General features: G+C 44.5%; 1 protein-coding gene across 10 annotated transcripts in view; it reads right to left on the bottom strand.

Annotated features, from left to right (window-relative positions):
- The window catches only part of FGFR2 (fibroblast growth factor receptor 2), an 80770-nt gene that overhangs the window by 56040 nt on the left and 487 nt on the right, over positions 1-24243 (bottom strand). For 2 of the 10 annotated variants that reach the window (XM_069020158.1, XM_069020157.1), the window contains exons 1-4: positions 21709-22922; positions 19248-19504; positions 3959-4225; positions 3212-3286 (exon numbers count right to left, since the gene is read on the bottom strand). In XM_069020158.1, coding sequence (XP_068876259.1) covers positions 3212-3286; positions 3959-4225; positions 19248-19504; positions 21709-21845 — 736 coding nt within the window. In that variant the 5' untranslated portion in view covers positions 21846-22922. Of the gene's footprint in view, positions 1-3211; positions 3287-3958; positions 4226-19247; positions 19505-21708; positions 22924-24033; positions 24138-24243 lie in introns of those variants that run through there. The other 8 variants (XM_069020167.1, XM_069020166.1, XM_069020163.1 and 5 more) reach the window with 7 other exon arrangements.

Below are 24243 nucleotides of genomic sequence, written 5' to 3' on the forward strand. Positions count from 1 at the left end.
TGCCAGAATGATGATCAGCACCTAAGTTTGTAAAAGCTAGTCCATGGAGATGACCCTCCAGAACCAAGCTAAGGCCCATCTTTAGGGTAACAAAGGGGAAAACTCAAGTTGCCAACAAAGCCATTTTGTGAAGAAAGGGGACTGTTCTGCAGTGGAACCAATCCTGCACCTTCCCCACAAGCACTAATCCCTTCAACAAAAGCTGGAAGTAATAAAAAGCTATTCAGGATGCAGTCTGGAACAAATCTACCACAGTGTTTTTTCAGACAGTTAAAATATCTGTCAAGCCAAAGGGACGCCAAAGCCAGAGTGAAATCTGCTCTCCATGCCTCTTGCTGAAAAATACACACAGGGCCAGTGGTCAAATGCACATGGGTACACACCAGTGCCCTCCTCTCCCAAGGATGAGCTGCTCCTCACAGCTACAGAGTCACCTACAGCCTCCACTGACTTCAAGAGCAATTGTATTTTCTGGGCAGCCTTAAAAATTACACTAGATTTCCTCAACAGCCTCTCCACCTGCATTTGAAAACCTTGGCCTCTGAAATATGTATCTGTAACAGAGGCAAAGAAAATAAAACAGCTTAAAAGAATACTTAGCAGCATAAATAAAACAGTTCTAAAAGGTTTGTTTTAGTTTTAAGTATGCAGGAATGAGAATGCCAAGGTTCAGCTTCCTGTTGAAGGCACTACAGCCGTTTCCTGCCTCATCTCATCATAATTAACATGCCAAGACAGCTGGACTTTATCAGAATTGTTTCATCAAAAAGCAACAACCTTTGAAGACCATGGCCTTTTGTTTCCATCAGTAAAGGCATAACCAGGCCAATTTCCATTGCTTATCCTTAATGATCACAGCTGTAATTTGTATGTAAATTATCAGTTAAATCGTTTGAGATCTGCAAAGCTCAAACCATGATTCAGGAAACACTTAAAAGGCTTCTGTAAAAGAGCAGCAGCCAAGGGCTCTTGTGAGGTCGTGGACTTCCCCAGGCTCTACATCCCATAGGCAGGAGAAGGTAAAGGACATTTGGCCACTGTGTACCACTGCCTGCCCCCCAGCACACCCAAGGAAGACACAGCTCCTGGTTCACTCTTCCATCTGCCTTGTAACACAGTATCTTCAATTAGAAGTGGCCTCTCGGATGTGATAGAAAATTTGGAAGAGGAAAAGATGGCTTACAAGGCACTAGGCACACCACACCAAGTCCCACCCCTCACTTTCATTCGGCTCTGATCTTGCCAAATCACAGCCCTCTTTCAGCAGCCTTGTATTAATCCAGGGCAGTCCCTGTGATGCAACTTTTCATTGAACACAGAACGCTTGGAGGGATGTGGTGCCACGAGCCTTCGGTCATTGTCCTGCTTCCAGCTCAGGCCATGGGAGGCTGCACTGCTCCCTCAGCACACAGTGGGCACCTTTTAAAGGGCAATGCAACAAGGAATTGCTTGTGGAACACTCTGCTCAGGCCCAGATCTGTCTTCTTGCAGTCTCCTCCCTTCCATCTCCATGGCTGCACTTTCCCCGCCGTCCGCGATGTTTAAACGTTTGCGCTCAAGAGGCATCTTTCACTTGGAGCAGGGAGTGTGCCTGGCCCCTGCTGCAGCACACACCCCTGTCCCAGCAGATGGACACTGTCAAGGGCCTTTCACCAGCTCCCCAATCAAGATTGATTAACAGTAGCTCAAAATGATAGCTCGTTTTACAAGAACGTCATTAGCACAACCACTGAGTACTGCTCCCTGTCGCTGGAAGGGCAGGAATCCTCCTGAGGCCATTACAGAGCCCAGCTGCCTTGAGAGCAGGTCCTTTACTTATTCCAAAAGCCATTTATGCTCACGATGGATCACCAAAGCCACCACTGCAGATCAGAAGCACAATTGTTACTGAAAATATTGCAAGCCCTTTTCTGACCAACACCAACAAAGCTTTAAGAAATAGCAAACATCAGAAGTGTTTCCTAAAGGGAATTTCTAACCATGGCTCCATCTCAGAACAGCACTAACATTGCCTGGATTGGTGGGTTTTGCCTAGACAACCTCTTTTAAAAGCAGTGTCCCTTTTCCAAACTCTCCAATTATCTTTGCCACCACATTCCTCTGTCAGGGCAGCCTCCAGCTGCCTGATCTCAGCCCCTTCCAGAGGCACCTGTGCATCAGCCCGGGTTAATCACACTAACAGATGGCAGGGGCCAAACAGGCAGCTAGGAACTTATATCATTTTAAATAGCATCTAATGTTTCACAGCCTCAGACCAGGGGCAGCCGTACACAAAAGGCACTAACCAGGGGAGCCGAAATCAGGCTCGTACTTTGTCACCTGAACAAGTGCTCCAAGCTGCAGCTGCCAGCTACTGATCAGGCTGAGCAGCACACTCCCTCCCTGCCCACTGTGGGTGCCACTCACTGACATCTCCCCTGAAGGATTTCTGTGCTCTCTGTGTTATTGACTTTACCACCAGGCACCGAGGGGGTTTTGCAACGCTGCACAGCGGCATGAGGAACCAATATGGATTTTACGTACCTTCTTTTTTTTTACTCTTAGAGAGTGCTCTATTTAGAGCTTATTAATAGCTTTCCAAATTCTCTAAAGGGGACGAAGTTTAACATTCAGATAGGTTTAAGGCTCTTTAGCCCATTTTCATCATGTATAAGTAACATAAAATGTGGGTTTAGCGCTGAATTGCCTTCTTTGCAACAAACCTTAAGGTCCTTCACAGACAAAAGAACCTCACTGTCTCCAAATTCATTCTCCCTGGGTAGATTTCTGCTGAGATTAAGGATTGAAGGATTTTCCTCCTTACAACTTAATTTTTTTTTCAAGTTTCCATACCACCTTTTAACAAAATGAGCTGGATCTTTGTTTCTTCTGTTAAATTTCTGCTCAGGTTCAGGAAAAGTTAGTTCATCTGTGAGAGTCTAAACCAGACAAAGACCAAACTTCGATTCAGGAAGAAAGGAAACGCAGGAAGAAGGGAGGAAAGAAAGTACAGACCAGGAAAGCATGTTCAAAAGAATATTAGTTTATTTTTATTTTTCTTTTCCAAGTTACGAGCTACGTGAAACAGAAAACGGAGGAGGACAAAGATATCACTACTCGACAGCACATGCAGTTAACAATCAGGAAGCTCTGAAGACAGGAGTGCAAAAGATGGGACATAATTTTCCACGTGGATCTTGCTAGTGACTTCTGGCAGCTCGCTGTTACTTACTCATCTGGTTGCTGTCATTCACAAAGTCCTCGGACCCGTCATTGTCGTCTTCATCATCCCCAGAGGAAAGAGCATCTGCACATTAAAAACAACCAAGTCTTTAAACCAGCCTGTTTTTTTTTTTTTTACAAATAAATTGATAAGCTACATCTTAGACTGTATATCAAGAAGAACAAGTGTTTATGTTAGTTGTGCAGAAGCTAGAGAAAAAGAAAATCCAGCCACAAAATGTGGTATTTCTGCATAACATTGTAACAAAACTAGCTAATAGTCCTGAAGTGCTACAAAGTTTCCCAAGGGAGTTTGCTAATTGCAAAAAACCATCTCTTTCCACTTTAAATTTTAATTTCTGTTAAAGAAATTCAGATGAACAGAACTGAGCATCTCCAGAACAATTTATCTCTAAACTTGAAGGATGTAGAACACCTTTTTTCCTCTTCTGATGCAGGGGGCAAAAACTGTATTCATTCTACTTGTCTTTATCATCATCACAGCAACTCTCTAATTTAATCCTGTCAGAGTGGCATAAAACAGAGGGCTCTTCAGCTGCTGTTAATCACTACAGAGCCCATAGATACAAACTGAGTCCATTTCAGGGTCAGGACAAGGAGAAAAATCCCCAAAACAGCTAGAGAACTCAGCTTAACTCACTGTGCCCAAGTGGACTGTTTCATGCTATGTCATAATGTGTCTTAGCATCACATTTTACAGCTTCTACATGCAAAAACCTGTGTTTGACTCACTCACCTGTAACATTTACAATGAAGTACAGAGTATCACTGTCTAGGGTCCTAACAGCAGTGCAAGCATAGAGGCCCGAATCTCTGGCTGTGGCATCCTTAATTTGTAAGTACTCCCCAATAATCACTGTCCTATTGTCGGGCCCCAAGGGGAGCCCATCCTTAGTCCAACTGATCATGACGGCGTCTCTCAATTGACAGCGCAACTCAAGCGGCTCTCCTGGAAGTGCTGAGTAAACATCTGGCTGAGAGATTTGGTATTTGGTTGGTGGCTCTGCGAAGGTGGAAGGAAAGGAGGAAAAAATAGAAGAAAGAGAAGGGAAAGGAGAGAATTTCCAACACAAGTCAGTGAAGGCCCTTTTCATCCGCGGAAGTCAAGTTACGTTAAACAAAAAAAAGTTTCATCCAGATCAGCCCAGCATTCTGTGTTGTAAAACTGAACCACATGCAGGTTATTTTCAAGAAGTTAACCACAAGTAAAGCTCAGGCACTTCTGATCAGTGTCTTGGCATGTCCCTTGTTCCCAGTGCCACACCAACACAGGACCCTTCTCATCAGTCACAGAGAGCTGGGGACAATGATTGGGGGCTTCAAAGGACTTGTAGGAGCAGGAGGAGTTCAAAAGGCAAATTCCAGTTCCTATCTTAGCATTTGGGTCCATAATTCAAATGAGCAATTATCTTTCCCCACCTGATTTTATTATAAGTGGCTTTTTTGTTTTTAAAACCCGAGACGTGCTGTTTTGAAAGAAAAGGATACCCAAAAAACCTTTCACTCACCAAGCTAATAAACATGAATTCCTATACACAGCATATATCTTTAATTTCCCTCCTTGTGCCCACCACAAAGTCTCTACATTTGCCTCCTACACTGCCAACACTACTCTCCACGACAGTAACTTTTTCCTTTAAATTATTTTTTTGCTTCATTACTTATTTCACAACCTCTCCCAAGTGGAATACAGCAGAAACCCACGAGCACAAGCGAAGCTTTCAAAGTCAAAGCATGCACAGAAGTTCAGAACGAAATGGCTCATCCGTCAGCTCCCTTTTGTAACCCAGTAACAAGAAGAATGTCAAACCACAGTCTTTTTCCAAAAAACTACATCTGCCTATAGTTACTAGAGCTTCATCCCCGCCCCTTACAAGGCCAGCTCTCAGCAAGGGGAAAGGAACTGCAGCCCCGGGCACTCCAGACTGTCTCCACAGTGCAGTGGGAAGGCTCAGCACACACCTACGATGGACTCAGGCTGTCCCAGATACAGGCACTGCTCCTGGAACTGCCTCCTCCCTACCACCCCAGAATCCCTCTCCTAAGGGCCTCGCCAAGGGCAGCAGGAATGGTAAATAAAGGGAAGAAGCACCAAGGCATCTTCTGTTTGCTCAAGGGGAGGGTCAGAGCACACAGACAGCTGCTCACCGTGCACCCTGGACACGTCCTGCCCTGCACAGGCACCAACTGTGCACCCAGAAATAAAACACCTCTCTGTCTGCTTGGGACTCTGAGGGACTACCAAGGGGTGGCTCTTTGATGTCCACGCTTCCTTCTGAGAACACCAAAACCCTGAAACTGATGTTTCCTCATCCTTGGGGCACAACACTGTCATTTCTTCTACCACACGTTCAACAGGAAAGGCTGAAACAAGCACCACATCTGAGCAGGCTGTAGATGGGAGTCTGGAAATGCTGAAGTTCTGTCAGTAGCTGAGTTTTGTGTAGCCCTGCAAGGAACAAGGAGTTGGACTTGATGGTCCCCATGGGTCCCTTCCAACTCAAAATATGATTCTGTGATCACCAGAAGGGGCCAGCACAGTGGGGGACTCATGCATTTTAGATACCAGGTTCTACTGATGGACTTGGGAGACAGCATGCCCAGTTTCTCCCCAACTCATCCTGCAATCCTGTCATTCCAGGCATGTGCCCTCCCAAAGCTTCTCTTGCCTTTTTCCTTAGGGCAAACATGTTTTCTCAAAGAACAGATTTGACACATGCATCACACCAAGGTGGCACATAAAACCCATCCCAACACGGCCAGTTATGGAGACTGTAAAGCTTCTTGAATTGAGATTTTACAACAAGGTCTCTAAACTTTCTAGCGTGCAGAGTTCCATCTCAGAGTCTAGGACAGGCTCCAGTGCAGCTTTATACCCCTTATAAACGAATTCAGTCTTGCCAATACAGTCACAAACCCACAGATCTGCAGTGCAGGTGTTTCACTGAGTGCTACCTCATGCTCTTAGAAATCGAATTTCCAGAAGGAGCATGAGCTCCTTTCTACATGTGTTTTGTCACAGTAATGACTGCATTTGAGTCTGCTTGAGAATTTTTTTTAATTAGATTTCACTGCGAAATAAAAAAAGGTACCTGAAGCCAGTTACCTAATTTACTTTGAAGTTGGTAAGACTTCTTTGTAACGCTCTACCTGCAAAGAAAATTTCTTTTACAGAGTTTACACCGTGCCAAAAACGTACTGAAGTCTAAAAATGTCTTTGTTTAAACTTTTTAAAAGCCACCTTAGGTGATGATACCTCAACCCTCCTTGAAGTGCATTAGAGCCTTTTGCTGAACAGTGCCAGGAAACTCACAGGATGAGCCCACACACAATTAAAAGGAAATTAAAATGAAAATAATTTTTTAGCATCAAATCCCTGATTTAGTCTCTTTTAAACTACTAACCCCAAGTTTGCACTGAGTTTTCAACACAAATCCGAATCCAAACTCGAGAAGAGTAATTTATTTCAAAATTACAATTAAAAAAAAATTCCTCTTACAAAGAAAATTACTGGAACACTCAAGAAAAACAAGTTTCAAATAGGGATTAGCATTTGGTACGCATTATCCTCCTCCGTTTCTTTCTCTCTAGAGTATCAGGGAAGATGCAGCAAAGTGTTGTCATGATATAATGAAGTCATGTTTGGAAATTGTGAGTTATTTCAGGTAAGCTTTTGTGTTGCCAAACTACAATGTAGCAGCACTTAAGACTGTCACTTTTTATAATGTTTGCCTATAAACTTTTTTCCAGTGTGGGTTTGAAATGGTGCCCAAAAGCAAACAGAGAACAGGTGGGATTCTGAGGCATGAATCCACCCAACAGCTTCACTGCGAAAATCAACCAGTTCAAACTGTTCAGAAGTTCCCAGCAGCACTTAAACAACCTATGCTGCAAAGTTAACTCTCCCTGGGACACTGCACATGGGTTTTTGCACTGCTCTGAAGTTTAGGGATGAATTTTGAACTCCTGTCCATGCTGTACCATCAAACCAATGGCTCCCCTGTGGATAACCCACTATCACATCCATGCCCCTACAGCCCTCTTTGAAGCTCTGCCTTGGAACTGGATCCTCAGCCATCACCAGAGGCCTATGAACCAGCCCATTGCTGGGTTTGTCAGATTAGATATAAATAAATTTTTACAATGAGGGTGGCACTGGCACAGGTTGCCCAGAGAGGCAGTGGATGCCCCAGCCCTGGAAACATTTAAGGCCAGGCTGGACAGGGCTCTGAGCAGTCTGGTCTGGTTGAAGATGTCCCAGCTCATTGCAGGGAGGTTAGACAAGATGGCCTTTAAAGGTCTCTTCCAACCCAAATCATTCCTTGATTCTAAGGCAGCACAAGGTTCCTTTTTAAGCAAATCCAGCAAATCCAGTAACTGTGGCATTGGTCCCTCCTGCAAAGGTGCACTACCTGATGTGAATGACACCTGTCAGTCACCTCTTAAAACACCAAACAAGCAACAAAGGCACGTGCAGAATGACTCTGGGTGTTCTTAAACACTGCAGGACAAGGGGACACAGCTTCTGCTTTTTTCTTCTCTCAGCTACATCCTTATTTGCAATAGTGGTGCACACAATGTATTTAAACTTCATAGGTGGAGCTGTTGAACAATACTGCCATGGAAAACCAAGCTGCTCTTAAATAAACAGCTGTGAACTTTTTCTCTGCCTGCTCATACAGCCTCACAGCATGGTTTATGCCATCCAGCCAGCAAGTGGAGTAAAGCTATTTGTATAAAAGCCATGACCACAATAGAGGACTGGGGACACTCTGACTGCTCCAGTTCAGATTATTAAGATAGGCAATTGTATTCCAAATCATGTTTCTGTTCCAGATTGGGTCACTGAGAGATTGATACTTCCTTATGTTTTAAATTATTATCATTATTATTATTATTATTTGTCTCCATTTAATAAAATGTTAACAAAGAGCTGCTTATCTTCAGTCTCAAGTCATTTAGTTACTTAGTTACAGAGCCAAATAATGAAACGATCAGCTAATAGCTAACCCCAGCAAAGATTCTCACACAGCTCTCCAGAACACAAAAGCCTCAGACCCCATCAAGCCACTTTCACTTCAAAAGGCTTTAGTAAATAACTAAACACTCACCACAGTGTGCCCAGAAGGGTCAACAGACCTGACCTGTCAAGAATCCAAGAGGTTCATTGCAAGATTGAATGTCCCCACAGGGAACACCAGGCTGCCAACCACCACCACTCCTGCTTCTCCTGCCCCTCATCATGGTTTTCCTCTCACTGAGAGAAGTCCAGCAAGACCACACCGAATGAACAACACGGAATGGGGATGTCAAACGGGTCTCATGACTTTGCAAGTCAAGTCCAGGCTTTAGGCTTTCTCCAGGAGGCAGCCCAAGTGTCACCAGTCAGGTGCAGCCCTCCCTCCCACCTCCGAGGAACAAGATGATGGGATTCTCCCTTAATTTAAGCCAGAAGACCAATATTAAGAGTATCTCCATGTCCTCTTCTGACAATGGATGATAAATTCAGCCTGTAAAAGACACGGCCACCAGTTTAAGAATGCAGAGAGTCATTCTTGGCCATGGTGACCATCTCCCGTTAGCCAACGGCAAACCAAAGCCACAAAGGCTAAGCACATCTCCTCAGACAAAGGGGCACAAAACAGTGCTTGCAATTCATCCATCAGCTGCTCCAAAGCCACTGGATTCCTGCTGTCCCATTTGTACTGTTTCTGCCAGCCAGCTGCCAGCTCTGCCCAGCTCTGCCTCCGCCAGGCACCATCAGGAAGTCTCTGTTTCGATAAAACACTTTCCAAATTGCTACAGTTCCTCCCATAATTTTAAAACATTGAAGTTTTTTTTAAAAAAAAACCCCTTGTCCCTGAACAAGACTCCAAAGAGCATGAATCATTTCCCCCCCACCTCTAATGTATAAAAACATTAGCTGCTCAAATATGATGAAAAAGACATAGGCCTTGTAGAAAAGCTTTAAACACAAAACTTGAAAGAGCTATCCATGATAGTTACAATCATTAATATGTGGCAGACTCTAAGTCCTTACTTGTTCCTTTAACACACACTCCTGGGCTGCTCTATTTGATAGCAGTGACTTTCACAAAACAAAGTGCCAGATTCTCCAAAATAAATTTTTCCTGGCACGTTTGTTAATCTTGTTATCCTTATAGAATAAGGATGTAACCATCTGACGGGTGAAGACATGAAAGCAGACCAAAAAAAAAAAAATTACGTAAGGAACAGGAATAATCTTCTTGCCCTGGAAATGAACACTTGCAAAACAATGTTGCCACATCATACACGGCTGGTGCTCCAGCAAGGATAGAGCTTCCAGCCACACTGACCTGCTGGAGCTTGGACCTTCACACCATGTCAACTCCTATTGAGTGCTACATATACTAAAACCATTTTTAAAAAAGTGAATCTCCTCCAGTTGCAGTAACTTGCCAATGTCATCATGGGTAAGGGAAAATATTACACTGCACTATATCTTGTTTTCCTATGCTTTGAAGGCTTAGAAAAATAAAAAATTCTGGTGAGCAACAAAGCATTTTGCCACTTGCTGGACTCCTCAGACAAGAAAAAAACCTCTGCACAGGCACCTAGAAATTATCCCCATGTGATTATATCCCATCTGCCTTGGGTCATACTCCTAGGCAGCAGGTAACTGTCCCCAAGCAGCACTTGGCCCTGGCTACAGCCACCCAGGCCCCATCACACCCAGCAGGACAGAGCAGCAGGAGCAAACCTCATGAGGATGGTCCCCTGCTACGTTGGTTGACACAGGGTGAGGGACATGAAGAGTTTCATCAGGGCTTTGATAGCTGCCAAGCACTTGGGTGGATGTGTCTCACTCACCCCATGGTTAAAGAAAGAAAGACTCATTCCCAAAGACAAAGAAATTGTACTTGTCTAGGCTTCATGCAGAGATTAAAAATTCCTACAACTTGTAGCCTGCTTGCTCCTACCTGTCTTTATAGACGTGATTGTTGAGTTATGGCTGCACAACCACGCAACCTGCGTCAAAAACACCAAGTATCACATGCTCGTGGGCTTGGCTGTGTGTTTTATGCTGCTGGAAGCCAGGCCAGGGAAGACTCGGAGCATGCCAAGTTCAAAGCAAACAGCAGAGAGACCAGCGAGGCCACCTCCTGCTGCTGGGAACTGCCCTGCCACTTCTTCCTGTTTGTCCCCATTCCTCACGGTCTGCTCCTCACAGGATGAAGAGTTCTTTACACAGCAGCACCCCAGGATTGATCTCCAGATAGTGCAAGAAACAGGAAAGCACCAGGATGGCTTCTGCACAAAGACTTGGAGACCATGGAGGGTAAGAACACCCCCCAACCTTGAGAAGCCACACCAAACCCCCTAAAATTACCATGCTGCCTTTTGTAATTTCATCAGTTTGATAAACTACAGGCCATCTTCAGGATGTGAATGTTTGGTTCCAGGCACCAAGTCTTGACCATTTCTGTTCAAGTCATAAACGCCACCACCTGCCTAAAGTAAGAGAGTGAGAGTCTCTGTGTTAAGTGAACCGAGGAGTACAACAAACCTAACACACATGTAACACAATCTCAAAAATAATTAACTGCTCTTCAAACTCATTACAGAAGAGTCTTCTCATGTAATCTATTATACAATACAAAGGGGAAATGAATCACTTTTTGCCAGAACCTCAAATGAAAAGCTAAAAAAAAAAATTAATCTTCTCTCTCTAAAAAAGCAGAATTTGAAACTAGGAACATTGTCTTATTGTTTCTTCTTTCAGCAACAGCAGAACTTCAAATCTCCCTGACCGAATTCTGCACGTAACCAAGTGGCAGAGCAATTAAACCAAGACCTGTTGTTCAGCCCAGCCTTAAAGTCTGCCTGGGAAAGGCTCCATAGTAAGATATACAGCCTTGGGAAAGTGTACAAGCACGTATATTTGGTTGCAAAAGGTTTTTCTTGGGTTTAATAATTTCTTCCATCTATTCCAATCTGTAGCTCTTTTTTCAGGTTCTTTATTTGCATTTCAACAGCAACATAAAACCTGAACAGAACATAGCATAGATCCAAACATAAAAACAGAACCTTTGTCTTCCAGGTTCGCCAAAGGCCATGCTCAAGACTATTACTGCTCAACGTGCAAAAGAAATAAATTACAACTGGGAGGTTAAAAATTGCACAGTTCAAAGCTGCAGTGTTAGTTCTGGATGCAGAGAACATCTATTCAGATTCCCTACAAGCAAGTCAGCAGTTGTTTCTTTTGTACATGGTCCCATTTTTACTCGACTATACAAATCCTCTTAATTTTAGCAGCTCATCTGGAAGTCTCATCTTGCCTGTTCCCCTGAAATTCATCTCCCCCCACTTCCTAAAGTGGGATTTGAAAAAAAAGTCACTGGAAACAATATCCCCAAAACATCCTCTCAGCACTTTTGAGAGTCCCATCCACAACACACATAAACCACGGGATATTCTCCAAGCACTTCAAAGCCTCAAGGCATACCAGGCTCCCTTTCAACCGAGAGCAATATTTAGGCAAGAAGGCATCATAGCTTGTTTAATTCCAGCTCCACACAGAGGACGGTCTCCAGTGGGGACAAAGAACACAGCACAAGCCCTGAAGTGAAAAGCCAGGCTGGCTACCTGCCCTTCCAGGTGGCACACAACCACTCACACAATGCTTCACGTGACCTTCCAGACACCTCCGTCACTCCTGACAGTAGCAGTGGCTCCTGGGCACTTTGCCATACTAATGCAACAGGGTTCAAATGCTTCTGAATTGCTAGAGGAGCTATTACTGAGCTGTGGTTCACTGCAGCTTTATTAGAGTCTCCATGTTAATCCTGCACATCTGAAATACCTGTGCTACCCTGCTGAGTAAACAACATCAGGGAAATCTGGGTGCTTCCATACTGTAGTATCTAAACAGCATTATTTTTCATGATTAAACAATGTTTAACAGAACCAAGCTCAAGAACTACTCAAAACTTGAACTGGGGGGCTAAAATTATTTTCAAGAACTGTCGGGGCGTCGTTCAGAAGTAGAAATCATATTACTTTCCTTGAAACAAATTAAATATTGCAACACTGAGACACTGAGCAAGGCACTTTCCAAACTTGCAAAGCCAGTCCCCCGAGAGCAGGCTCTCCTCCTGCCAGCAGCTCACCTCTCCACACAGCCCATCCTGAAGCAAGCATAGCGTGAACCTTACCGAGGTTTTCTACCCCACAGCTTTTTATTACATTTAAAAACTAAGTTGTTGCGTGGTGCTCTGATCAATTTCTGTCCATCCAACCACAACTGAACCTCCTACAGCCTCGTCCTGGTTGGTGCAGCCCACCAAGGCATCCCCAGCCACAGCATCCCACTCCAACCCCCCTCAGAAACAGCCACATCTCCCCTGGGAGAAAGCCTGAGGTGTCACAAAACTCTTTTCCTACCTTTTCCTTCCATGTCACAAAACTATTCGAAATAGAAAAGAGGAAAAAAATTAAAAAAACCAACCAAAATAAGATTTTCTCCTCCCCAACCATCCTCTCATGCTCATTTTTCTCCCTTCCCGTCCTTCAATACATTTCCCTTTCCAGTAAACCCTCACAAACACAAGCCATTTCCTTGGTACAAAGGAATTTTCCCCTCTTCCCAGTTCTTGTGGCTTTGCTTGACACAGTGAATGTCCCAAACTGACGTTCTTTTGTGGGGGAGGAAAAGCAATAATTACACACAACCTGCAAGTGTGAGGAGGGGAATGAAACTAGGTCAGGTCTCAGCTCCTCAGCTTCACTGGGGTTCACCAAATGCTTTCACTTACAGTCACTTTAAAAATACAATTAAAATAATAATAGCACAGCAAGTGAACAAAGCAGCACCGCAGAATTCAGCTTTCTGTCCCTTTCTTTGAAAGGGATAATGGCATTTGTGTGGTGACAAGAGGCAGGAAAACCTGAACCAGCAGAAAATGAAGCCCACAAGACACATCCCTGTACCAGGTGCTCTGATACTCAGAAGTCCAGGAAAAACAAACCCATAAAAATAGGGTTCTTTGGAAAAAAAACAAACCACACAAAACAAAGAAACCACCAGTGATAATTAAGAGATGGGAAAGGACAACCTGGAGACATACATAATTGGTTTATGAGTTATAAACTGGTTTTAAAAGTTTAAAAAAAAAAATCCACATTAAAAAAAATCCACTCCTCTTACAGAATCTCTTGTTTTGCAACTGTCCTGGTTGGGAAGCACAGTCCCCAAGGAACAAATGCCAAGGCAATTCTGCTGACGCTCCCAGCTCTGACTGAAACCCGAAGGGCCAAACTTCCAGAACAGCCCCGGCACTCCCAGAGCACGTTTTGTAATTATAACAGGAGCTGTTGGCTGCTGCACTCCTGCAAATCTGGTCCTTATTTATGATCTGACTCTTACAAAGTTGCTCCAAAGTTGCTCAGTTGCTCCAACTTCTCTTTCAATCAGCTTAAAAGTCAGTTTAGTCCCTGGTACTTTAAGACGGTGTCTCTGATTTGGGGAGCACGCTGTGCCAAATCTCCCAAAAAAACCCCACTACAAACACGCATTGCAACGTGCTGAACCTAAATTCAAAGGTCTGAGTTCCAAATCAGCTCCCAAATTGCTGTGAGGGTGATTTTACACTGGCAGGCTCCGTGCCAAACCAAATATTGCCCCTTTTCCCACTGCCACCACTAACACAAATCAGTGTCCTCTGCAGAAGATGCTCCCACTTGTCCAGCTGGGATTCATTGTCCCTTTTTCAGCCTGAATTTTGCACTTCTTTAACTACACTGAAATAAATTCTCTCCTGTAGTCAAACCAGGTGTGCTATCACACACAGACAAGACATAACTCGCCAAAGTGGGTGATGGTTCTTTTAAAAACAGATTTAAACTGCTCAGGAGCACTGCTTTGAAGAAAGTCTCTGTTTCACTGTAAAGCTTCAATCTTGGAGAGTTTCAAAATGTTTAACACAAAAATCTGATGCTTCCAGTAAGGAATTTTTCTCTATACATGATAGAAAAAGACACAGTTAAGTATTTTTCTTGCATTCCCATCTGATCCTAAACTAAACACTCATTTTAAGGAAACATTAATCCTTGAGTGCTTTTGGTTAAAGACATTTAAAGATCAATTCTACTGAAGCTGGGAAGCTGGATATAGGAATAAGCTCATTAAGAGCTATGCTATGGTTATTATTAAAACACCACAATAGTTCATCGTCTCAGGCGTACACAACCTTGCATAACTGGAGACGTCAGCATTTTCATTGTAAATTCTGCTTTCAGAGGTTTCTAACTTGCCTGTAAAAAAGCTGCTATGGCCTGAAATTTGTTGCTATTTCTCTGCCAAGGGAGAACTATTTTAACATTAGGAAACTATGCATTCATTGGAGTTGGCCGCTGGTTTGGGGTTTTATCTATACAAGTGGTTTTAAAATAAAAATAAAAAGATAAAAAAACCTCACAACTCAGCATCTCTGAAAATCTTCTGGCTCAAAAGAAAAAAACCAATAAAACAACCCCATGCTAAAGGAATCAAATTCCTAAAAGTTAATTATTATTATAATAATTATTATACCCCTTCAAAAAGCTGCAACTGTATGGCAGATAAGCCTAAAACATGCAATTATTTCTGCTACTTTGCAAAATAGTAGCCACACTGAGAGACTACCAACTCCCAGTGTCTCATCAACACAGACTGTAAATAACAACCCTACCCACGTCCAATTAGTTTGAAGCTCAAGACCATGCCCCTGCTAAAGGGCTGCACATTTTAAACACAGAATGGACACACTAAGACTGATTTAATCTGGCTGTTCATACAATTCCCCAGAATCTCAGCTAGCAAATCCTGTACTGGGCCAAATAACTTACTGAACCAGATCCCTGAAAGGGCATCCAGCCCTCACCCGAAGCTGTGGGGATGTCACATTCCTCCATAATGGGCTTTAATAATTGCCCTGCCTTGAAATAAAATTAAAAGGAAAATAAATTAAAAAGATAAAGCCGGCTCTGATTTAACTCATCAGCTTGAATTATTAATTTAACTTGCAGATATCAAAGCCGCTGTTGTTATTTAAAAAAGAAAAAGCCAAAACAAAACAGTAACAAGGGAACCCGGGGTGAACTATTTGCTTTATTTTTTCCTACCAAACTGGAAGCAGAGTCCTGATGCTTCTACACCACCTCTGTCCCAGGAAAATTATGGATGTGCAGGCTTCCATCAGCCCTGTGACCTCTCAGCAAGGTGGCACTGGCTGAAGAGGACCCATGGGGACACCCTGGGATGGGGAACAGGACAGGGAACATCCCACCACCATAGCATCCCTCCTCCACACACTGCAGCACCTCACAAAATCCCACAGCCTGACCCAGGCAGGTCACAGCAGCTAAAGAAGGATCTCCAAGTGGACAGTGCTGACCACTGTGACCACAGGTGACATTAGCCTTTAAGCATGGCCAACATTTTGACAAAAATGAAGGTACAGTGCTCATATGACTCACCATTTTTACAGAAAGAAAGGTACTGTGCTAAACACACTTATTTTTGAATGCTGTTTAGTGTCAGCAAATGGCTGTGACCAGGTTAAAACCCAAAGGACAACTCGTTACTCACTTCCACCACAAGCACACATCACCCCTTAAAGGGGGTCTCTCCCCTTCCCTGGTCTCCCAGGAACCTCCCAAATGTAGGACCATTCTGAACTACTGTGTTTTTCACAGGACACAGAAATAGGCTGTCCCTTGTGGAAAGCTTTAAATTAATCCTTTGAAATTTGACCTAAATTAAAAGAACTGAAACGCGTTGTCACCACACCGGGCGGTGGCTCCGAGTGGGTGCTCCAAGGACGGTGTCAAGGCATTGCATGTGGGTAAGAGACCAAATTAGCTACCCAGCAGGATGATAACACACAGCCTGGGCAAGGGGAGGTCAAGGGAGAGCTCACTATTTATCAAATATATGTCTAAACTAATTATTCAGTTCACAAAGTAACCCTTCAACCCATGTGTGCGGTCAGAGCCCTTGTGAAATGCTGGCTATCATCAAAGGCCTGGGCACACACAGGCTGAGAGAATGGGGCCTTTGTACACGCTGGGGGAGACTTTATTTCTAAACATTTAAAAGCAGAAAAAGTCTTTCTGCTCCCCAGGACAAAAAGCATATACATAAACACTTGATGTGAGATATAATTTGAGAGCTGACAGTCCCCAGAGAAGTCCTACAGGTCCTGTTCCTGCTCACGCTGCGCAACAGCCTCGGGTTTTGCCATCGCTGCTTGGGAATGAAGCGCCGAGACTCCCCACACTCAGGCCCCTCAGTGAGCACCCACAATGTCAGCACCAACATTATCACTCACAGCGGCTCAGGATGCCACTTGCAGTGTGAGCACTTTCATATGGACCAGAGTAATATCCAGCGGTCACAGAGGGGTATTTATTCACTCGAGATTGACTGTGAATAGCCAAAAAGCACAGCACCTTGATGTATGACATCTTGCACATATCCTGCCTGTACCCATGCAGCTGATTACCCTATTAGCTAAATATTGCTCATATAAAGCACAAACTTCAGTATTTTTTACACAAACCCAGATACTCTGAAGAAAATTATTGCAAATGTCCCTAAAGTTACATATAGCTGAGAGAAGGTATTTTCTCTGTCACAACCAAAGGAACAAATCTCAATTCCTGTTAGCATTGCATACAGCTTTTCCAATATTCTTGAGTCACTAAGACAAGAAATAATAACAACCAAAGCAGCTTGCATTAAAAATAAATAAATAAAGACAATTCAGGGCATGTCCATGAAGGAAGACTCAGGAACAGATCAGCAAGTGTCACCAAAGGTCATGGCCCTGCCGACCTTCTCAGCTGGCATGAAATGTCATAGCTCTAATGACTGCAGTCAGCAGCCCCATTGAAAATTTACATTATTAGAGCACCTGACCCCCCAAATTAGCTGTGCCCAAAATGTTTTGGCATTTACTAAATTAAAAAAGAAGTCTTCTTTGTCTTTGAAGAGATCTTTTGAAGAGGTTTTTGTTTTGTTTTGTTTTGTTTTTTTGGCTTGGAGAGCTTGTGGGTGGCAGTGATAGAACCCAGAGAAGGTGATTGTGTAAAAACTTGGTTTTGTTTTGGTTTGGTTTTTTTTATCAAAGGGTTTAATGAAGTACATAAAGGAGGTTTTATTTCCCAAATCTCAGATATAAATCCCACACAATTCCCTGTATTCTGCAGCATAAAAGCTCTTATTATGCCATTAACTTAGAAGCGTTCTCTGATTTTTTTTTTCTTGTTTCTGGTAATGATTTGGGTTCTCACATCTAAAATTGTTTCACGTCAGTAACATTCCTGCCCAGGAAAGAAGTTTTAAATCTTTTTTAACAATTTACTCTTTGATAAAACCCAGATTCCACCCTCTACATACTCACTGTGGAAACAACATATATTTTCAAACTGTGCTTTCCAAAATAATAAAAGCTATTCTTTCCCTGAAAAGTTGAAAAATTACCAGTCACCATGCAAAAAATATTACTCTTCTTCCCGGAAAACATTTCACCAATCTTGCAATCACGTTCTTTCTGACTTAACCCTAAAACTAGGGGACCTCACTACAAAGCTAGTCTGAAACCAGAATTATTCATGATTTTGTCGTTCCCCTGAAAAGCCAGAAAGGCACCAGATGTTCAATTAACAAATCATACAGTAAGTGGCAACAAGAGTTGGGTGGGTTTTTTTTTAAATCTCAGGTTACCTTCAAAAGGAGAAAAAAATAAAATCTTTGCTATCAACAATCTCTATGGCTGACAGATGACAATATTGCTATTCTTCGAGAATTTTTTTCAGGAATGCTTGCTAAGGAAGAGGGCTCATCATCTTTAAATAGTTCATCCCCTGCCATCAATAAAAATGTACTTGGACCGGATTCTAAAAATGTGTTAGCTGGTGACATCTATTTTTAGAGGCAGTGGATAGAAACAAATAAGTTCTGCACGAAGATGTATTAAATAAAAACGAAGCTGCATCTGTGGACATGAGTAGCAGAATGTGTAAAGGCCAAATTCTCTGCAGCAAGCTTGCCAGGTCAGAAATGCTCTGTGGACTATTATATCAGCTTGACAGCTGAGTTATTAGAACTGTGATCACTCCTCTGAAAGACAGATACAACCTTATGAAAGAAGCCTCACTTCCTCCCCCAGATGCTCACAGAGCAGGAACGACCCAGCACAACACAGTAAAATCATTCTTCAATGCAATCAGCTCACAACAATAAAAAAGCAGCCCCTCCTGAGCTGTCCAGAGAAGAAAACCACTTTGCAAAGCTTGAGGAACAGATAAACCTAGAAGAACATACCAACAGGTGCAGGGTCAAAATAGGAGATTTTATCAAAACACCTCTTCCAGTGTGAAGGTCTACATCAGCCTTTGCTTTCACAGCAATAAACTACAGCCCTTCTATTCAGACCTCAACATTTACACCTTCAGAACTTGTGATCCAGACACTGCTTGGCTATTAACAGCAACAGGGAAGTAAGTTTGTTCTGAGTATAAACCCCAACAAAGCTGCAACAGCGTTTTTGCAGAGTGCCCAGCAAAACTAAACATTCACAAATAAAAACTAATGAGATTTATTTCTCTAGGGACTCCTCAGGTTCATGACCAGCAGCCACTCATCTGCTTCATTCCTTCAGACAGCAACACGTAACACACACGAAAGTGCCACAGACTGGTTTCCTTGAAGACCCATTCCTGAAAAACTTTCATCTGTGCACTTTGATTATACAACGTGATGACAGTCCCAAGTGAAATCACTGACACCACTGGCTTGCAGAAGAATAAACAAACACACGCTTGTACAAACACAGCCCAAGCGAGAGCAGGGAAAGTCAGAAACCGTAACTCTCCTGGGCTGATCTGTTACTTGCCTTAGATTTACCAGAGCACATGGAAAGATCTTGACGTCTATTTCAGATGTTCAGGCATTGCAAATTAAGTTCTTTTAAGGAATTAAGGATTCTAGAGTGATTTACCTTCGGGTTCCACCGTGGTGTCTTCAACAACTAAATTAAATGAAGGTCGAGCCAGGGAAAGTCCAGCCATGGTGACCACCACCAGGCAGATAAGGCAACCCGAATCCCAGCTGACCATCTTTTTAGAGTAAATTCCTGGTCCATTTCCATATCTCCATGTGGACTTTAATCCCATCTGAACACCTCTAGAGAAGCATGGAGAGAAAGCCGTGCCTTCGGCCAGGGTAATGCCTCCTCCCTTGGAACGACGGCTGCTGCTGTGGGGAGGAGAGAGATTTAACACTGTCAGCAAAAACATCTCCAAACACAAACCAAAAACCTTCATAAAGCCTCGAACCGAGCTGAGGTGAGAGGGAGGGGAGGAGGAGGATGGGAAAAACAGTTTTCCAGCTTCAAGAATATGTGAAAAGTGAGTGACTTTTCATCTTCTGTTAGCAGTTTCCATCATCACCTGAGGCGTAACCAAGTCCTCCTTGTTTTCACAAAATCACTTCTCAGCACATATTGAGAGCTATTTTACTGACAGAAAAACATACAGGTTTTCAAAAATGAGAGGCACACACATGTGCAGGCACATAACCTGTAATGCCACAAAATTACCACAATTATACAAATTATATTCTTGTTATTATTTGAAGGTTTATGTAAGTTTGCCTTGTTTTTCATTCCTTCACCTAGGCAGTTCTGCAGCCAGATGAATTTGCAGGAATTCAGTAATTTTCCACAAGGAAAACAGTTGAAAAATATACTCCTTAGACTTGGAAAAATCTGTAAGACTATTTCAATTCAGGACTTCCAGCTCCCCCATGGATGTACCTTCTTCTAACTCAGTTTGCTGTCCTTTGGAAGCCTGAAAATCCTGGACAGGTGAAAGGCTCTAGTCTTTGCAGTGATATTGGTTTGCAACACTGCATTACAGGCAATTAAAATCTGTATAAAGTATGGAATAAATTGCAGGAAAGCATCACTTTCCATCCATACGTGCCAAGCTGCGTGCACAAACCTTTCTTTTCTCAGTCTCTCAGTGATGCTTTATTGAGGTATATTTTTCAGAGGTAGGGAAAAAAAAGTCTATTTTATTCACAATAAAACTAATTTAAATGGATGGAGCTAAGTGCTAATCCAGGCATGGTCTGACAAAGAAGAGAAATGGCACCAAAGTAACTGGCACTCCCTTCAGGGGACCCTGTTGCCTCAACACTGAGATGCCAGGTGAGGGTCAGAAGAGCATCCTCCTCACAGGGTCATTTAACAGCTCAAGCAGAAGATTAGACCTGATTTTCCGCTTCAGAAATAAAAGACGGGTAAAACCTCAGTAAATGGATAAAACAAGTAACTGCAGCAATTGTTCTAATCTGGTCAATGATTCATCTTAGATGTGATGAAACCCAACTGAAATTTGGAGAGCACTCATCTTGAAGGGAAAAAATAACACAAAACCTCTTTTTCCCTCCTGCCCTCAACACTTGAAAATTTAAAAAAACTTAGAAAGGCAAGGAGTGTAGAGATAAAGTCAAACTTCTCCAAACCCCTTGTCATTGGGATGTGGTGTGGTACCTCAGCACACAGGAATGGGACACAGATTCTCCTTTTATAAAGCCAACCATTAAAAAGTTGATTCTAATTTTATTGCCCTTTTGCTGCCTGTTACATACAAAATTCACAGTACTAAGGACAGAAATGCTGTTGAGGGACCTTTTATTTTGGGTACTATATACAGTAACTTCTGGGGTCAGTAGAAACAGATTCTGGTTGACATAAATAAGGCACTTGACGAAAATAATTAATACACGGTATCCCAGGTGAATCCCTGATACTTCAGGGCAAGCTTTTTCCAACTCAGCTGGTATCACTTCAAAGCCTCCTTTAGAGATTTCAGCCTGTTTCAAGCATCCCAGACCACAAGCTAGCAACTACCATTAAATCTCCAGCAAAAACACCACCAGACCACTGCACAAACATTTGCAAAGAGTTTGCCCAGCCCTTCTCTAAATAAGCACAGAGCAGGTGTAGAGCTGAAGAGAGCTCTGTCTCTGGGACCAGTTCGTGTCTGGAGCAGGACTGGAGCAAACCCCCCTGGATGCTGCCACCCAGGTCAACTGCCCACCTCGCTGTCTGGCAGCCACAGCCCTGCAGCTCAGTTTATCCAGCTGTAAAGTGGGTAGAAACCCCTAATTAACAGCCTGGATGTAATGCTGATTTAATTTCCATAAATCATCCTGTAAACTCTGATTAAAGTCTATGTCGATAAATGCAAAATCCAATCATGATTTTGCAGAAAGAAAACATACCAGAAAGCCAGCATGTATTTCAGACTCCAAGAGCATTAATTCCACTGGCATTCCTGCAGTTTCAGATTTTCAGACTGCACTAAACGCCACTGAAAGCACATTTGTGGTTCCTATCCTCATCCTAAATCCTGAAGCGTGCCACAAGGCTACTTGGCCATGCGTCTCCTCACCTGAAGATCTTTGTTGGCTTCTGCATCTGAACATCTGCCGGCAGAAAAAAGGGATTCTTCATCCACAGGGCAGCAGCAAACTCAAAATCGTGGCTTGCAAAGGTGCAACAACGCAAAAACCAAAGCTCTGCACCCATTCATGGAGCCAAACCACTCTTTACCACCACGACAGCAAACAGGTTTCAAGGATTGCCCTTTCCCAAAAGAAGTGCAGTCCAACGAAGATGAAACGAAACCAAATTCTTTTCATAGTTTAATTGCCACAGTCGCTGGGGGACGAGCCTCTGGAAAGACCTCCTGTGCTGGATAATTATGTACCTCTATCTCAATGTTTGGAACACAGCCCCAGCATGCTTTTTGGCCTCCACAATTCTGGCTTCCTGACTACAATACCATAATCCCTCCTGGAGTCTCAGACTCAGTGAAAGCCACACGTAGTGTTTATTTTTCCCCTTGAAAGGGAACTCTGTCTCTCTTCTCAGCCTACACTTTGGGGAGGAGTTGTCAGCCCCCAATGATTGATGGTTCTCCTTGCCACTCGCTCATCAAGTCAATTTTCACCTCGTCACATACCTGCCCAAATTTTCTTTGCCAAACTGACAAGCATGGGAAAGCAGACTGGTTTGGGAGCCCAACCAAATTCCTCCAAGCTGTACTTCAGTTTAAACACACTCACACACACAAACAAGTAGTACTTGTTCAGCAGTGGCATTAATTAAATTCAATGCTCAGTGTTCTTTTTAATCTACTTGCATTGTTGTTTCTAAGATGTTTATCACTCCCCAGGGACAGTACAATTTGTAGAGTATGTTAACCAAATCAATACATTGCTCACTATATAACTTTTCAGCATCTTTCTCAATTAGGCGGGGAATAGCAAAATCTGAGTGAAATATGGACCTTCCCTCCACAAAGAACCCTGAAGTGCTCTAAAAGCCCAGTAGCTGCATCAGAAAAATCCAGGTAGATGAAGCTTTAAAGCTAACAGCTTTATATACACAATTCCACTGACAGGAATTCTGTGCGAACAGAAAATGACAGAAATACACATCCGTCTATAAGAATATATATACACATATATCTAACAAGACTCTTCAGCAGAGTTCAATCTCCAAGCAAATCTGAGCATCACAGCTATTAAACATTAATTCTGGAGGACTAATGGAAACCCGCTGGCAGCTTCAGTACTTTTTCATTGTTTGAACTTCTTTCATTTGCTTTCCAGGACTATCCTGTTTTTCTCAAGTCTTTTGCCACCAAGAGATCGGGGTGGGGGGGGGGGGGGGGGGGGGAAATCTGCATTTTAATTGACATTCCAGAGAGAGGGAGAAGTCCAGAGGCTGCTGATTGCTGTCTATTCAGCCCAAACAGGCTTTTCAGATGAAAATGAGAAAAGGCTAGTGGAAGATTTACAGGGATTTGGTACAAAGGAAACAATGAAGTTTTAAATGTTGATAGCGTTTCACACCAAACGCATAATGGGTCCCAGTTTGAAGGGGCCGTTTTGCATTTAAATATATATTTCACTGACGATTTCTCTCCCCCCTTATCTCAGACGGGACAGTTGTGCCCCGCGGCCCCGCTCCCGCAGCACGGCGGGGCAGGACCGGGCTGCGCCGGGCTCCGACCCGGGGCTGGTACCGAGCCGGGGCTGCTCCTCCGGGGACGAGCCCCCTTTCCTCACCGGTGCTGCCCGTCCGGCTGTCACCGCTGGAACCGTCCCCAAAAACACCCGTGCACCCACCGGGATGCGGGCAAGGCAGCAACACAGCGGTGCTGCTCGGGCTTCCCCCCGCACCGCAGCGGCGACCGAGTGACTACAAACCGACCCGCAGCCCCGCCGGGGAGCACAAGGGAGCCCCGCACCGGCACAGCCCGTCCCGGGCATCCCCGAGCCCCGATCACCGGCACAGCCCGCCCCGGGCATCCCAGAGCCCCGATCACCGGCACAGCCCGTCCCGGGCATCCCCGAGCCCCGATCACCGGCACAGCCCGTCCCGGGGATCCCAGAGCCCCGATCACCGGCACAGCTCGTCCCGGGGATCCCAGAGCCCCGATCACCGGCACAGCTCGTCCCGGGGATCCCAGTGCCCCGATCACCGGCACAGCCCGCCCCGGGGATCCCAGAGCCCCGATCACCGGCACAGCCCGCCCCGGGGATCCCAGAGCCCCGCACCGGGCACCCCGAGCCCCGCACAGCGGCAGAGCCCCGGGCCCCGCGGAGCGCTGCAGCGCACACGGCGCCGAGAGCGCGGCGGGACCCCCAGCCCTGCCCCGCCGCCTCCCCGGGGCCGCCCCTTCCCCCGGCCCGCCCGCTGCCTTTACCTGCGGCGAGAGCGCCGGGCGGGCGGGCTCCGCTCCGCGGCGGCTCCCGGGCTGGGGCGCGGTGCCGAGCGGCGGCTCCCGGGACGGGGCGAAACTCCCGTGCGGCCGCGGTCACGGCGCGGGCGGCCCCGGCTGGCGAGCCCGCAGCGGCGCAGCGCCGCGCATCCCCCGCGGGACGCGCCCGGGGCAGGCAGGAGGGCGGCGAGGCGA

This window comes from Aphelocoma coerulescens, chromosome 6 (assembly GCF_041296385.1).
Source record: "Aphelocoma coerulescens isolate FSJ_1873_10779 chromosome 6, UR_Acoe_1.0, whole genome shotgun sequence".
In the NCBI taxonomy this organism is placed as follows: domain Eukaryota; kingdom Metazoa; phylum Chordata; class Aves; order Passeriformes; family Corvidae; genus Aphelocoma; species Aphelocoma coerulescens.